At 45.1% G+C, this 15,721-nt stretch overlaps 1 protein-coding gene across 1 annotated transcript in view; it reads left to right on the top strand.

Annotated features, from left to right (window-relative positions):
• The window catches only part of tbx15 (T-box transcription factor 15), a 107,615-nt gene that overhangs the window by 36,997 nt on the left and 54,897 nt on the right, over nt 1-15,721 (top strand). Inside the window, exons 2-3 of the mRNA XM_055644260.1 lie at nt 5,292-5,517; nt 14,845-14,946. Of these exons, the coding sequence (XP_055500235.1) occupies nt 5,292-5,517; nt 14,845-14,946 (328 nt within the window). The remainder of the gene's footprint in view (nt 1-5,291; nt 5,518-14,844; nt 14,947-15,721) is intronic.

Raw genomic sequence — 15,721 nt, forward strand, 5'->3', positions numbered from 1 at the left:
CGTGTGTCGACATATCCCTGATCTTCCACATGTTCCCTCCCTCACCTCTAATATCTCTGTGTTACCAGGTACTTCGACATTCAGTACAGGATTCAGTAAATGTCTCCTCATGTCTATGTCCTCAAAGGACTGGAGCCCTTGTCTTCAGTGTGCAAGGCACAGTGGTGCAGCGGTAGAGCAGCTGCCTCACAACCCCGTGGTCCTGGGTTCGATCCTGACCTCGGATGCTGTCCGTGTGGAGTTTGTCCGCTCACCCTGTGACCACGTGGGGTTTAGTTTAAATGTATAAACAATGAACTGCAGATGCTGGTTTCTACTAAAGATAGACACAAAATGCAGGAGTAACTCAGTGGTTCAGCTCTTTGTGTCGATCTTGCGTTTCAGTTTAGTTTATTACTATTGTCATGAGGTACAGTCTTTTAGTTGTGTGTTATCCAGTCAGTGGAAAGACCAGACATGATTACAATCAAGCTGTCCACTGTATAATGTTTACTGCAAGAAAGTCCAATAAAGTCCGATTAAGGTCTCCAATGAGGTCGATGGGAGGTCAGGACCAGCTTCCTCCCACATCCCAAAGACGTGGTGGTTTGTAGGTAAATTAATCCTCTGTTAATTGCCCCTAGTGTGTAGGAAGTGGATGAGAAAGATGGAACTAGTGTGAACAGGTGATCGATGGTCGGCACGGACTCAATGGGCCAAAGGGCCAGCGTCCACGTTGTTTCTTTCAACTCAATTCAATTTAAAACCAACCTCCTAGTCCTAGTATCCCCTGGTACGGCCAGTGACATAGTTTGACAAACCTTTGCGATGCTTTGGGCTGTTCTGCAACATTGTATAATTGCAGGTAAGCAAAAAAGCTGGAGAAACTCAGAGGGTGAGGCAGCATCTATGGAGAGAAGGAATAGGCGATGTTTCGGGACGAGACCCTTCTTCAGACTGATGTGGGGGTGGGGGGGGGAAGAAGAAAGGAAGATGCAGAAAAAGTGGGCTTGTGGGCGAGCTGGGAAGGGGAGGGGAAGGAGGGAGAATGCAGGGACTACCCAAAATTGGAGAAGTCAATGTTCATACCACTGGGGTGTAAACTGCCCAAGCGAAATATGAGGTGCTGCTCCTCCAATTTACGGTGGTCCTCCACAACACGGTGGCCATGGAAGAGACCCAGGACAGAAAGGTCGGGTTTGGAATGGGAGGGGGAGTTGAAGTGCTGAGCCACCGGGAGATCAGGTTGGTTAATGTGAACTGAGCGGAGGTGTTAGGCGAAGCGATCGCCAAGCTTACGCTTGGTCTCACCAATGTAGAGAAATTGACACCTGGAACAGCAGATGCAGCAGATGAGGGTGGAGGAGGTGCAGGTGAACCTCTGCCTCACCTGGAAAGATGGCTTGGGTCCTTGAATGGAGTCGACTTGTTGCTGTCAGAACTGTAGGGTACCATGAAAAACATGACTATAGTACAAAAGCTGACAGCATGAGTTGTGAAGTGAGCACACAGGAAGGAAGAGAACAGTGGTTTAATACAACATTCAGTATAAAGAGTCAGGAAATCAGGATACAGCTTTATAAGACTTTGGTTAAGCCTCATTGGGAGTATTGTGTGCAGTTACGGTTGCTCCATTACAGGAAGGATGTGGAGGCTTTGGAGAGGCTTCGGAGAGGTTCACCAGAATGGTGCGTGCATTAGGGGGATGGGCAACAAGGAGAAATTGGACAGGCGTGGATATTTTTCTCTGGAATGCCAGAGGTTGCACGTAGACTTGATAGATGTTTATAAATGATGACATCTATAGAGAAGGCAGACAGTCAGAACCTTTTTCCCAGGGTGGAAATATCAAAGACTACAGGGCAGAGCTTTGAGGTGAGAAGGCCAAAGTTTAAAGGAGATGTATCAAATAATTTTTTTTAAATGATGAGAGGCATAGATAGGGTAGACAGTCAGAATCTTTCTGAAGATAGACACGAGTGGCACGGTGGCGCAGCAGTAGAGTTGCTGCCTTACAGTGCTTGCAGTTGCAGCACCAGAAATGCAGGATTGATCCCGACTACGGGTGCTGTCTGTACAGTGTTTGTACATTCTCCCTGTGACCGCATGGGTTTTCTCCAAGATCTTTGGTTTCCTCCCAAATTCCAAAGATGTAGGTTAATTGACTTGGGTTTGTATGCTTGGTACAAGTGTAAATTATCCCTAGTGTGTGTAGGAGAGTGTTAATGTGCAGGGATCGCTGGTCGGTGTGGACTGACTGAAGGGCCTGTTTCCGCGCTGTATCCCTAAACTAAACCAAACACGGATAGCTGGAGTAACTCAGCAGATCAAACAACAATCTTTCCGCTTAGTTGTAAATGTCAAAGGCATTTGAGAGCATAGATTTAAGGTGAGAGGGGCAAAGTTTAAAGGAGATTGTGCGGGGCAATTATTTTAAACGGAGGATGGTGGGTGTCTGAAACGCGCTGACAGGGGTGGTGTAGAGGCACATACGACAGTGGTGTTTAAGAGGCTTTTAGATAGACACATGGATATGCGGGGAATGGAGTCTGAAGAGTGAAAATGTGCAAACTCCACACAGACAGCACCTGAGGATAGGATTGAACCTGGGTGTTTGGTGCTGTGAGTCAGCAACTATTGCTGTGCCACCATGCTACCCAAAGCATCAATGTCAAAAGGCACAAAGTGCTGGAGTAACTTAGCGGGCCAGGCAGCATCTCCAAGAACATAGATAAGTGACATTACAAGTCAAGCCCCTTCGTCTAAGCATCAACATCTTTCAGTAATGCAAAAATGGAAAAATGGGAGTTTTGTTCAATACAGGCTGCTTTGCCTAATTGACTCATTTGTAATGCTGTAGTCAACCATTTGGCCAGTTAGCTTTGGCCAACACACAATCTACAAAAATCTGACCTGAACATAGTTTTCACTGAAATATTTTTGGCAAACAACTGATTTCCACTGAATCCATTTTTATTTTGCCTGAATATGAAGGTTTTTCAGTCAGAATTGTGATGAACTTGTTAAATGAACATTTTTAGAATCAATTCAGTGTTTGCTACAACATAATTATGGATATCACTTCATTAACTGCCCAAGATCAATGATGCTTTTCTAGAATCCTAAACACAGGTAATTAGCGTAAAATGGCACCAAGACATGGCAACTCTTGCATATGGACTCAGTGGGCTGTTTCTATACATGTGGTACCTCATCGGGATTGTACTTATATATGGCAATCTTACTGATCTGTATGCAAAGAAAGTATTTCACTGTAGCTTGGTACCCATGATAATAAAGAACCATTGATTCCACTGATTCTAAGTCTCACAGTAATTCACAGAGATTTACAATAGATACAGTAATTCACAGGGATTTACAATAGATAGAATTATCTACAGAGCCTTTTATTTGATATGATTTCTAACTGGATAAACAAAATTTGCGAACATGTCATGGAATGAAGAAGGGTCCCAACCCGAAACGTTGCCTGTCCATTCCCTCCACAGATGCTGCCTGACCCGTTGAGTTCTTCCTGCACTTTGTGTTTTGCTCAAGATTCCAGCATCAATTCCTTGTAGCTCCAAAAACAGAGTTAACTAAGGAAGACACAGTGCTGGAGTAACTCAGCAGCATCTCTGGAGAACATGGATGGGTGATATTTGTGGTCAGGGCCCTATGCCAAACTTTTCTACAGTGTTCATTGGTCATCAGCAAGGCGCAGATGCTGACAATCTGAAATAAAAACATGGTTGTTGGGAAGAAGCTGTTCTTGAACCAGGAGGTCACAGTTTACAGGCTCCTGTATCTTCTTCCCGATGGCAGGAATGAAATGAACGTGTGGCCAGGGTGGTTCGGGTCTCTGATGATGCTGGCTGCCTTTTTGAGGCAGCGCCTCCTGTAGATCCCATCGATGGTAGGGAGGTCAGTACAGGTGATGGGCCTGGCAGTGTCCAACATGCTCAGTGGGTGTTCGAGTTGCCGAACTAGGCTGTGATGTAGCCAGTGGCATAACTCAAAACTATCAGGCATCAAGTCTCAAAATGTTGCCATAGTCATGTTCGGCTAATGTGCAGTTAATATAATAAAGTTGCAGCTCTGCAGTGTAAATAATCTGTAGTGCAAAAATGCCTCGAATGATGTTAAGGAACTTTATACAACAACTTAAAGCAGTTGCACCTTTAATTTAACAAAGCGGGCAAAAGTGCAATCTGGGCAAAAGGAGGAGGGGAGATATGGGATAAGGCAGAGTATAGATCTTTAAAATTACATTTTAAAAAGGTGATGATATGGGTTTAGGTTTATTATTGTCTAAGAGCAAGATGATAGTTCTCAGGAGGCCAGCTCCAAACTTTAGGATTAGATGACTATTCCAGTTTCTAAAGTTCCTAAGAGTTAAGCCAGGAGTGTTGTCATATTGTCATATGTACCAACACTTGCTTCATAATAGGCCTGCAGACACAATAGTCATAATAAGCAAAAAATTAATAAATCAATAACCTCAATACGAGTGCAAAAAAACCCAAATTCCTTATGGAATCAAAGACAATCTATAGAAGTTCATAGGGTTTATTATGTGTTATTTAGTTTAGTTTAGTTTAGGTTAGAGATACAGTGTGGAAATAGGCCCTTCAGCCCACCGATCTGTGCCGACCAGCGATTCCTACACACTAACACTATGCTACACACACTCAGGACAATTTTACATTGATACCAAGCCAATTAATCTACAAACCTGTACGTCTTTGGAGTGTGGGAGGAAACCAAAGACCTTGGAGAAAACCCACACAGGTCACAGAGGGAACGTACAAACTCCGTACAGATAACACCTGTAGTCAGGATCGAACCCGGGTAAGCTGTAGCTCTACCGCTGCGCCATGTTCCGCCCCTTATCTATGAGTATTTCTTTATAGACCTGTTCTGCTGCTGAAAGTTAGAATTTCCTTGTTCCTTTGTCAGCACATTCAACACTCTCTGTTGACTGTTGATAGTTGGGGGGGTTAGTGTTGTGCAGTGTTCAAGAACCTGATGATATTCTTCAACTTGGTGGTCACGGTTTTCAAACTTGTTGTACTTTCTATCCAAAGGCAGGTTCTACATTTCAGACTATCCTTGGTCGGACTTTGCTGGCTTTACCTTGCGCTAAAAGTTATTCCCTTCCCATGTGTCAAGACACAGTGAATAGCTCGATTGTAGCCATGTTTGGTCTTTCTGCAGGCTGGTTAGCACGAAACAAAACTAAACTGAACTGAGCATTGTATTGGTGTTTGTGGTGAGTAGTTTGCGATGTGATTTCCTGCGTGTGTTTGCAGAGTCGCAGCTGAGCTCGGATCAGGAGCAGAGCCCTTCGGCAGAGGGGGAGAGCCCAGCACAGCACACGGCCTGTTCCTACAGCTCTCCCACCGAGCTGGGTGCCAACCCACCCTCCTCCCTCACAACCTCCTCCATGGACGAGATTCAGATGGAACTACAATGTGCTGACCTGTGGAAGAGGTTTCACGATATCGGCACCGAGATGATCATCACCAAGGCGGGAAGGTTGGCCAAGATCTTTGTTTAATCTGTTAAATCTGTGCCATTTCATTAACCTCGGCCTGAAATCCTATTTTCAGGCTAAATCTTCCCAATGCTACAATGCCGGAGGAACTCAGTGAGTCAGTCAACATCTGTGGAGGGAATGGACAGGTGACATTTTGTGTCTTCAGTCAGCCTTGAAGAACATAGACCAGGGAGCTCAGCAACAGGCCCTTCGGCCCATAATGTTTGTGCTGAACGTGATGACAAGGCCATTTCTTATCTGTCTGCATATCTATGTGCCTATTCAAACGTCTCTTAGGAAAAGGGGAAATGCAACGAGACCTGGGTGTCATGGTACACCAGTCATTGAAAGTAGACATGCAGGTGCAGCAGGCAGTGAAGAAAGCGAATGGTATGTTAGTATTTATAGCAAAAGGATTTGAGTATAGGAGCAGGGAGGTTCTACTACAGTTGTACAGGGCCTTGGTGAGACCACACCTGGAGTATTGCGTACAGTTTTGGTCTCCTAATCTGAGGAAAGACATTCTTGCCATAGAGGGAGTATAGAGAAGGTTCACCAGACTGATTCCTGGGATGGCAGGACTTTCATATGAAGAAAGACGGGACAGATTCGGCTTGTACTCGCTAGAATTTAGAAGATTGAGGGGGGATCTTATAGAAACGTACAAAATTCTTAAGGGTTTGGACAGGCTAGATGCAGGAAGATTGTTCCCGATGTTGGGGAAGTACAGAACAAGGGGTCACAGTTTGAGGATAAGGGGGAAGTCTTTTAGGACCGAGCTGATAATTTGTTTTTCATACAGAGAGTGGTGAATCTGTGGAATTCTCTGCCACAGAGGCCAGTGAGGTTGGGGTTGGATTGGTAGATGGTTGGACAAAGGCCAGAGATGAAAAGGCAGAAGGGGTGAGATAAGGATAGGTGTGTGCATTGTGAAGACAAAGGGAGGTGTACAGGTGGAAGGGGAGGGAGGGGACAAATGGGTGTATGTCCAGGTGGTGGGGCACAGGGAAGAGGTGGGGATGATGAGGGGGAATGGGGTATCCAAGGGTGGTGGATACATGGAACAAGCTGCCAGAGGAGGTAGTTGAGGCAGGTACCACAACAATATTGTAAAGACATTTGGACAGGAACATGGCTAGGAAGGGTTTAGAGGAAAATGGGCCAAATGCAGGCAACTGGGACTAATGTAGATGGGGCATGTTGGTCAGCATGGACAAGTTGGGCTGAAGGGCCTGTTTGGGAAGTGTATGACTCTGAGTCATGAAGTAATTCATGTTGTCATGTCAAATAGCAAATAAAGTACATTAATATGTTTCACAAAAAGATTTAACAAGGTCACTCCGACACAGTCGTGCTGGAATAACTCAGTGGGTCAGTAGTCTGTACATTCCCTCCACAGATACTGCCTGACCCGCTGAGTTATTCTGACATGTTGTGTTTAGTTCTGGATTCCAGCACCTGCAGCTCCTTGTCATATAGTTAAAGAACCACACAGCGTGGAAACAGGCCCTTTGGCCCAACTTTGAATCATAATCATACTTTATTAGCCTAGTATGTTTTGAAACATAAAAGGAATTTGATTTGCCGTACAGTCATACCAATAAAAAGCAACAGAAACCACAAGAAATACATTTTAACATAAACATCCGCCACAGTGACTCCTCCACATTCCTCACAGTGATGGAAGGCGAAAAGAAAGTTCAATCTCTTCCCTTCTTTGTTCTCCCGCGGTCGGGGGCCTCGAGCCTTCCGTTGTCATGGCGATCGTGGTTCCCGTAGCCGGCAGTCTGGCCCTCCACGTCGAGGCTATCAAGCTCCCGTATCGGGGGGATCTCAGCTCCCCACGCCAGGCAATAATACCCCGGGTCGAACCTCTTGCAACTTTGGAGCTTCCCGACATCGGTCTCTACCTTATACTGCGAGCTCCCATCTACACTAGTCCCTATTGCTTTTGTATGGCCCATATCTCTCTAAACCTACCCTATCCATGTACCCGTCCAAATGTTTGTTAAATGTGTGATGGTACCTGCCTCAACTACCTCCTCCGGCATCTCATTCCACCCATCACCCATAGAGTCATAGTCACACAGTGTGGAAACAGCCCCTTCGGCCCAACTTGCCCATGCCGACCAACATGCCCCATCTACATAGTCCTACCTGCCTGCATGCGGTCCATATCCCTCTAAACCTATCCGATCCATCAATAGTCTAAATGGGTAGTGAAAAATGCATTCCTTTTCTGTGAAAACAAACTTGCCCCCTCAGGTTCCTATTAAATCTTTTCCCCTTCACCTTAAACCTTAAACCTATGCCTTCTGTAAACATGCTCACATATTTATACATCCATGGTCATGCATTCTTCAAATTATCATAAATTACATACATCAAGAAACACTCTCGGCTTCTCCCACCTCTGCAGCTCTGAAGACTTCCTGAATGCAAAGGGATGCCGCCAAGAATGAACAGGACTTGGATTCATGAGTTCTGAAGTTGCCAGCATCTGTTAGCCATGCAGACGTTGAAAAAAAGAATCTATTCAAATCAAAATTCCTATAAATTAAAAAGCTAAAATAATTTACTTAACCTTTCCCCCCCAATATTTGCATTTTTTGAAATGATTTATTAATAGAAATGTTGATCTGAGCTTGTTGGATTTTTTTTGCCCAAGCGTTTGAGGTCATTTTTTGAAAGATTTCCATCTGTGATGCTGCCAATTTCTCCTGGGTGGTACCTGCCGCTACTGATTGCAACATCTCTCTACGGTCCGGGGGAGATTTGCTTTACATGCAATGCCTCGGTCAATGAGGGGAAATCTTTTGTGTCTCTGCACTCAATGGTCCCCAGTGAACAGGAGATGAATATAGTTTAAACAGCACGATATAACACACAAGGAACTGCAGATGCCAAAATCTTGCAAAAAAGACAAAATACCAGAGATACTCCAGCGCTTTACATCGCCAGAGACCCAGGTTCGATCCTGACTACGGTTGCTGTCTGTACGGAGTTTGTACATTCTCCCCGTGACCTGTGTGGGTTTTCACCATGGTTCCTCCCGCACTCCAAAGATGTGCTGGTTTGTAGGTTAATTGGCTTTGGTAAAACAGGCCTGTTTTCCCGTTGTATCGCTAAACATTAAAGACTAAACAGCGGGTCAGGCAGCATCCCTGGAGAACATGGATAGGTGACGTTTCGGGATGGACCCTTGTAGGGTGGGGGGGGGGGGGGGGGGGGGGGGGAGAGCTAGAAAATAGAGTTGGGGGAGTGGGACACAGCCTGGCAAGTGATATGGGGATACACTTGAGAAGAGAGGGGGTGGTGTGGTGAGTAGCTGATGGGTAGAGTGAGTGATAGAGGCTGGAGGTGAAAGGGAGACAAAAGGGTGTTAGATATGAAGAGAAGAGAAGTGAAATGTAAAGCTGGGGGAAGGCATATGGGTGGGTGAAGAGGGTGGTGGGTTCCTGGACTCTGTCAGTGGTGGAGGTGGAGGCAGATATGATCGTGGCATTTTGGGGGACTTGTAGATAGGGCACATGGATATGCAGGGAATGGAAGGATATGGATTGCGTGCAGGCAGGTAAGAGGAGGTCTTGGCATCATGTTTGGCACAGAAGAGCCTGACCTGTACAGTACTCTTCCTTGTTCTGTTCCATATGAGGTGGAATTTCATTAGTTAGAGGGCGGTGAATCTGTGGGGTCAACTGTGGAGGCCAAGCCATTGAATATTGTTCATGCAGATATTGACAGATTCTTGATTAGTACACGTGTCAGGGGATATGGGGAGAAGGCAGGAGAATGGGGTTGAGAGTGAAAGATAGATCAGCCATGGGCGAATGGAGGAATAGACTTGATGGGCCGAATGGTCTAATTCTGCTCCTATCAATAGACAATGGACAATAGGTGCAGGAGTAGGCCATTCGGCCCTTCGAGCCAGCACCGCTATTCAATGTGATCGTGGCTGATCATCCCCAATCAGTACCCCGTTCCTGCCTTTTCCCCATATCCCCTGACTCCGCTATCTTTAAGAGCCCTATCTAGCTCTCTCTTGAAAGCATCCAGAGAACCTGCCTCCACCGCCCTCCGAGGCAGAGAATTCTGCACGCTCACAACTCTCGGTGAGAAAAAGTGTTTCCTTGTCTCAGTTTTAAATGGCTTCCCCTTATTCTTAATGGCTCCATTCTAAATGGCTTACCCCTTATCACTTATCAACGTGAACCTATTCCATAATTGAAGGTTACCTCTAAACTCTAGTGCTGTTCCAAACGCTGCTGGAGTTCTGCTTCGTCCAAGGAGGACCAAACAAACTGTTGGTTTGGAAAATATCAAAGCATGGTTTCATACTTTCCACTCTCCGCAGAACAGCTGCTTGCCCAACCTCCCCACCAGAGGTTAAAGGATTAATCCATGTCCAAACATACTGCAAAGAGAGGAAGTGTGTTCTCTAAGGCACATCAATTCTGATATAAATCTGTCATCACCTTCAACCTCATTGACCAATTCTAGCAATTAGGCTGCATTCAGGAGGTTTTTATTCTGAAATTTATTTTTCTCACAAGTTGAACTCTCTTTCAATGGTCACTTATTTCACCCTCTTCTCTGGAATTCGATGGCCAAAGTGATTGGTTGATTAAAAGAAACAGCATGGAAGCAACCCATTCACAGACTATCGATCATCCCTTCACACTAGTTCTATGTTATTCCACTTTCTATCCACTCATAGAAATATAGAAAATAAGTGCAGGAGTAGGCCCTTCGGCCCTTCGAGCCAGCACCGCAATTTAATATGATCATGGCTGATCGTCTAAAACAGTACCCCGTTCCTGCTTCCCCCCCCTTCCCCCCATACCCCCATATCCCTTGATTTATTTTGCCCTAAGAGCGAAATCTAACTCTCTCTTGAAAACATCCAGTGAATTGGCCTCCACCGCCTTCTGTGGCAGGGAATTCCAAAGATTTACAACTCTCTGGGTGAAAAAGTTTTTCCTCATCTCAGACCAAAATGGGCTATTCCTTATTCTTAGACTGTGACCCCTGGTTCTGGTCCCTCCCAACATCAGGAACATTTTATTGCATCTACCCTGTCCATTCCTTTATGAATTTTATATGGTTCTATAAGATACCCTCTCATCCTTCTAGTTTCCAGTGAATACAAGCCCAGTCGACCCATGTTTTCATCATATGTCAGTCCCGCCATCCTGGGAATTAACCTGGTGAACCTATACTGCACCCCCTCAATAGCAATAATGTCCTTCCTCAAATTAGGAGCCCCATTGCACAAATACTCCAGGTGCGGTCTCACCAGGGCCCTGTACAACTGCACGAGGACCTCCTTGCTCCGAAACTCAAATCCTCTTGCAATGAAGGCCAACATGCCATTAGCTTTCTTCACTGCCTGCTGTACCTGCATGCTTACTTTCAGTGACTGATGTACAAGCACACCCAGGTCTCGTTGCACCTTCCATTTTTCTAATCTGACACTATTCAGATAATAATCTGCCTTCCTGTTCTTGCCACCAAAGTGGATAACCTCACATTTATCCACATTATACTGCACCTGCCATACTTCTGCCCACTCACCCAACCTGTCCAAATTAACCTGCAGCCCCATAGTATCCTCATCGCAGCTCACTGCCATCCCAGCTGCTTAGGGTGTCATCCGCAAACTTGGAGGTCACATTTAATTCCCTCGTCTAAATCGTTAATATATATTGTAAATAACTGGGGTCCCAGCGTTGAGCCTTGCGACACCCCACTCGTCACTGCCTGCCATTCTGAAAAGGACCCGTTAATTCCCACTCTTTGCTTCCCGTCTGCCAACCAGTTCTCTATCCATGTCAATACCCTACCTCCAATACCATGTGCTCTAATTTTGCACACTAATCTCTTGTGTGGGACCTTGTCAAAGGCTTTTTGAATGTCCAGATACACCACATCGCCTGTCTCTCCCTTATCCATTCTACTTGATACATCCTCACAAATGTCCAGAAGATTATTCAAGCTTGATTTCCCCATCATAAATCCATGCTGACTTTGACCGATCCCGTCACTGCTTTCCAAATGCGCTGCTATAACATCTTCAATAATCGACTCAAGCATCTTCCCCACTACCGATGTAAGGCTAACTGATCTACAATTCCCTGTTTTCTCTCTCCTTCCTTTCTTTAAAAAAGGGGGGTTACATTAGCCACCCTCCAGTCCACAGGAACTGATCCAGAGTCGAGAGAACATTGGGAAATGATCACCAATGCATCCACGATGTCTAGGGCCACCCCCTTGAGTACTCTGGGATGCAGACCATCAGGCCCTGGGGATTTATCTGTCTTCAGTCCATACAGTTTACCTAACACCATTTCCTGAATAATGTGGATTCCCTTCAGTTCCTCCCTCCCACTAGATCCTCAGTCCCCTAGTGTCACACCCTATACACTAGGGGCAATTTAGAGAGGGCTAATTCACCTACAAACCCGCATGTTTTGGGGATATGGGAGGAAATCGGAACACCCAGAGGCAAGGAGCCACAAGGAGAACGTGCAAACTCCACACAGGGAGCACCAGAGTTCAGGGTGAAAACTAGGTGTCTGGTGTTGTGAAGCAGTGGCTCTACCTGCTGTGCCACTGTACCCAACCAACATGATGTGTTATTTCCAGGACTAAATAGCTTGGGGCCTGATCTGCTGCCAGACCACTGTTTGTGGAGTTTCATAGCAGGTGGGATAAATATCAGGGAACTTTGGACTGTCTTGGCTGCTAATCCGACTGCCCCATCCAGAACACTCAGCTGAAATAAATAAGAAGTTACTGACACCAGACAAATAACATCTGGTTTTGTTTGCCTTCGTTGGTTGGGGCATTGAGTATAAGTGCCAGGAAGTCATGATGCATCATTACGGGACTTAGGTTAGGCTGCATTTAGAGCATAGCATACAGTTCTGGTTGCCCCATTACTGGAAGGATGTGGAGCTTTTGGAAAGGTTTACCAGAACGCTGCCCTTGTTCGGGGAGTATTAGTCACAGGGACAGACTTGGGTTATTTATTCTGGAACATCGGAGGTTGAGGGGTGACCTGAAGGAAGTATATAAATTTATGGGAGACATAGATAGCGTGGACAGACCGAACCTTTTGCCCAGGAGGGAAATATCAAATACTTGAGGGCATAACTTGAGAGAAGGGCCAAATTTAAAGGAGATGTGCAGGGCACACAAGTTTTTTTTTAATAGAGGATGGTGGGTGCCTGGAACGTGCTGTCAGGGGTCGTGAAGTAAGCAAATATGGTTAAGGGATGATAGTGGCGTTTAGGAGACTTTTGATCGGCACATGGACATGCAGGGAATGGAGGGATGTAGACTTTAGACTTAACACTTAGATACTGCATGGAAACAGGCCCTTTGGCCTACCAAGTCCACGCCAACCAACAATCACCCTGTAAACTAGCACCATTCTACACACTAGTGACAATTTACAATTATACGGAAGCCAATTAACCTACAAACGTGCACGTCTTTGGAGTGTGGGAAGAAACCGGAGCACCCAGAGAAAACCCACGTGGTCACAAACTACGTACCGACACCTGTAGTCAGGATCGAACTTGGTTCTCTGCCGCTGTAAAGCAGCAAATCTACCTCTGCGCCACCGTGTCGCCCCCATGTGGATCATGCGGGCAGGCAATAAGAGTTGGTGATGTCATTGTATTCCACACAGACATAGTGGGCAGAATGGCTTGTTCCTGCACTGTTCTATAGAGCATTCTACATTGTAGGTGTTGCAGCATATGGGACTCAGGGCCCTAGCCTAACAAAAACCAAAAGGCTGACGGAACAGCCTTCTCATTCCCATTCCAAGTCAACATCTTGAACAGAATAGACTCTGCAAATGGTTTGCAACAAGTCGCTGAAAGTATAACGGGGAAAGGATTGTAAAATAATCACACAGATGTTACTAACCATTTTAAGGAAACACTTTCAGAATCCTACTCTGTTCTCATTTCATTCCGGACTACATATACGTGTCTAACATTGAAAAGTTTAAAAGCGGAGGAAATCCCTGGGGCAGTCAGTGTTAATAAAAATAGGCCTTTAATTCCACTCCCTAAACAGTTTCTGCCATATAATTTCACTTTTACTTATTCCCTAGTCAATTTTTTTTTTGACTGGGGGGCAAAGGCGACAATGGGAACTCGCATTGAATTTCAGTGCATTGAATTCTGAGCACACACCACTCTTGCATTATGCATCTATGTCACCACTTATTCCGTGCTCGCTAGGCCATATGTAAAATGGCTGGGGCTCAAAATGCCTTTGAAAGCGAGTTTGAAGCTGGACAAGAACAGACAGCTTGCAAATCAGGTTCAAATGGAATGAACCCTCCTTGGATTGATCAGCCTTGCCCAAAGAACCGAGTCCCCCTTTGTACATTTATTCCACGAGTGCAGAAACAAAACAGCAGCTAAAAACACTAAACACAAGGAATTCTGATACAGCTTCCTTGTTACATATTTGAGGATAAATAGTCCATCATTTTTGATACTGTCTTAAAAACTTCATTGTATCGTATTCAATTCCCCAGAATTTGCTTTCTACACCAAATTTCCCATTGAGGATACACTACTAGTTACAGAGTCCTGTCATTACAAAGACTGTGCACTAATTCCTGTCAAATACTAGAGCCACTTACACTCGTCCAATCATTCAGAACATGTCTCCTCATGATAACGCGAGCGGACATATTAATTGGCTGATTATCGAGCTACTGCGGAAGCTGGAACTCTAAAGTAACGCTGAAAATAGTGGAAATGCTCGACAGGTCAAAAGGCAACAGGGGATGGCAAAGAAACAGGACCTAGCCTCAACTCTTTCTTTCATGGTTGAAATGCCGGGATTGCAGAAGAAAATTATGCCCGACATTCCCATGTGTTATGAATAACACACAAAAAAGCATCTTGCATTAAAAGCATTTAATTTTGACGTATTGAAATTGAGTTGTATTCAATGCCTCAGAATCCATGGACTCTATCAATAGTCTAAGGTGGTGACAGATGAAATGAGGTGTATATTGCTTACCAGAGGGCAAGTCGTATGTAGAGTTGGTTTAAGATGGGTGAGTGTGTGTGTGTGTGTACAACTTAAAAGTCGACAATGAGAAATTGCCCCACAACTCAGACCCTGAGGACCAGGAAACAAAGAGAAGAGTCTATAGCAGGGCATTCGCTGCCCCAACAATTACCAGCCTGTTTGTAATCCCACTCGGGGGATGGTAATAATTTGGGAGATTTCAAGAGGAAAAGGTGAAAACAAATAACCTTTGAACCAATCTGTTTGAATGTTTTTCATAGGCGAATGTTCCCAGCCATGAGAGTGAAGGTTCTGGGACTGGATCCACATCAACAGTACTACATAGCAATGGATATAATCCCTGTTGACAACAAGAGATATAGGTAGGTATCCGCACACTTTGTCCACTCTTCACCACTGTACGGAGATTTAATTTGTTGCAAATTGAAAAATTTATTTTGAAAGAACCCACACACAGGGTAGTTGATTCAGTCTGAAGACGGGTCCCGATCCGAGATGTCACCCGTCCAATGTTCTCCAGAGATGCTACTCCAGCACTTTGTGTCTTTTTCTGTAAAACCAGCATCTGCAGTTCCTTTTCTACCTTCTGCAGGAAAGTTGGCTCACTAGTTCTGATTTCCGCTTTGTAGTGTTTGCTCCTCAGGATTGATTATCAGACCAACATGTGAACAGTTTTAGCTTAGGTTAGTTATGAATTTGCTGAAAGCATTCCTACTCAGGTGAGTTGAAATAGACAAAGCCCTTCGGCCAGGGTCAAGGAAAGAGCGTTCATTTTGCGGCCCTGTTTCCACCAATCTTTCCACTACCATGCACAAGCAGCGCATGAAGCAACAAGACAAACACTATTGTACGCAGATGTGACTTCAGCTCTGGCTGAACAACATCTAATCTTGTGTGTGGACTTGATAATAAGAAGAAGGCCCTTCGGCCCACCAAGTCCATGCCGACCATCAATCGGCCATTCATACTAGTTCGATGTTTGCCCACTTTCTTGAAACCCTTCTGTGAAAGATTGCATACATTGTCCTGATCCCAATGGACAAACTGGGGATCACCTTTGGGTGAAGGCAATGCACTCATCCCTCCAGTGGATATAGACATCAATTGGTCTACCCTTATATAGCACCTCACTCTTCC

The sequence above is a fragment of the Leucoraja erinacea genome, chromosome 13, assembly GCF_028641065.1.
Source record: "Leucoraja erinacea ecotype New England chromosome 13, Leri_hhj_1, whole genome shotgun sequence".
Taxonomy (NCBI): Eukaryota; Metazoa; Chordata; class Chondrichthyes; order Rajiformes; family Rajidae; genus Leucoraja; species Leucoraja erinaceus.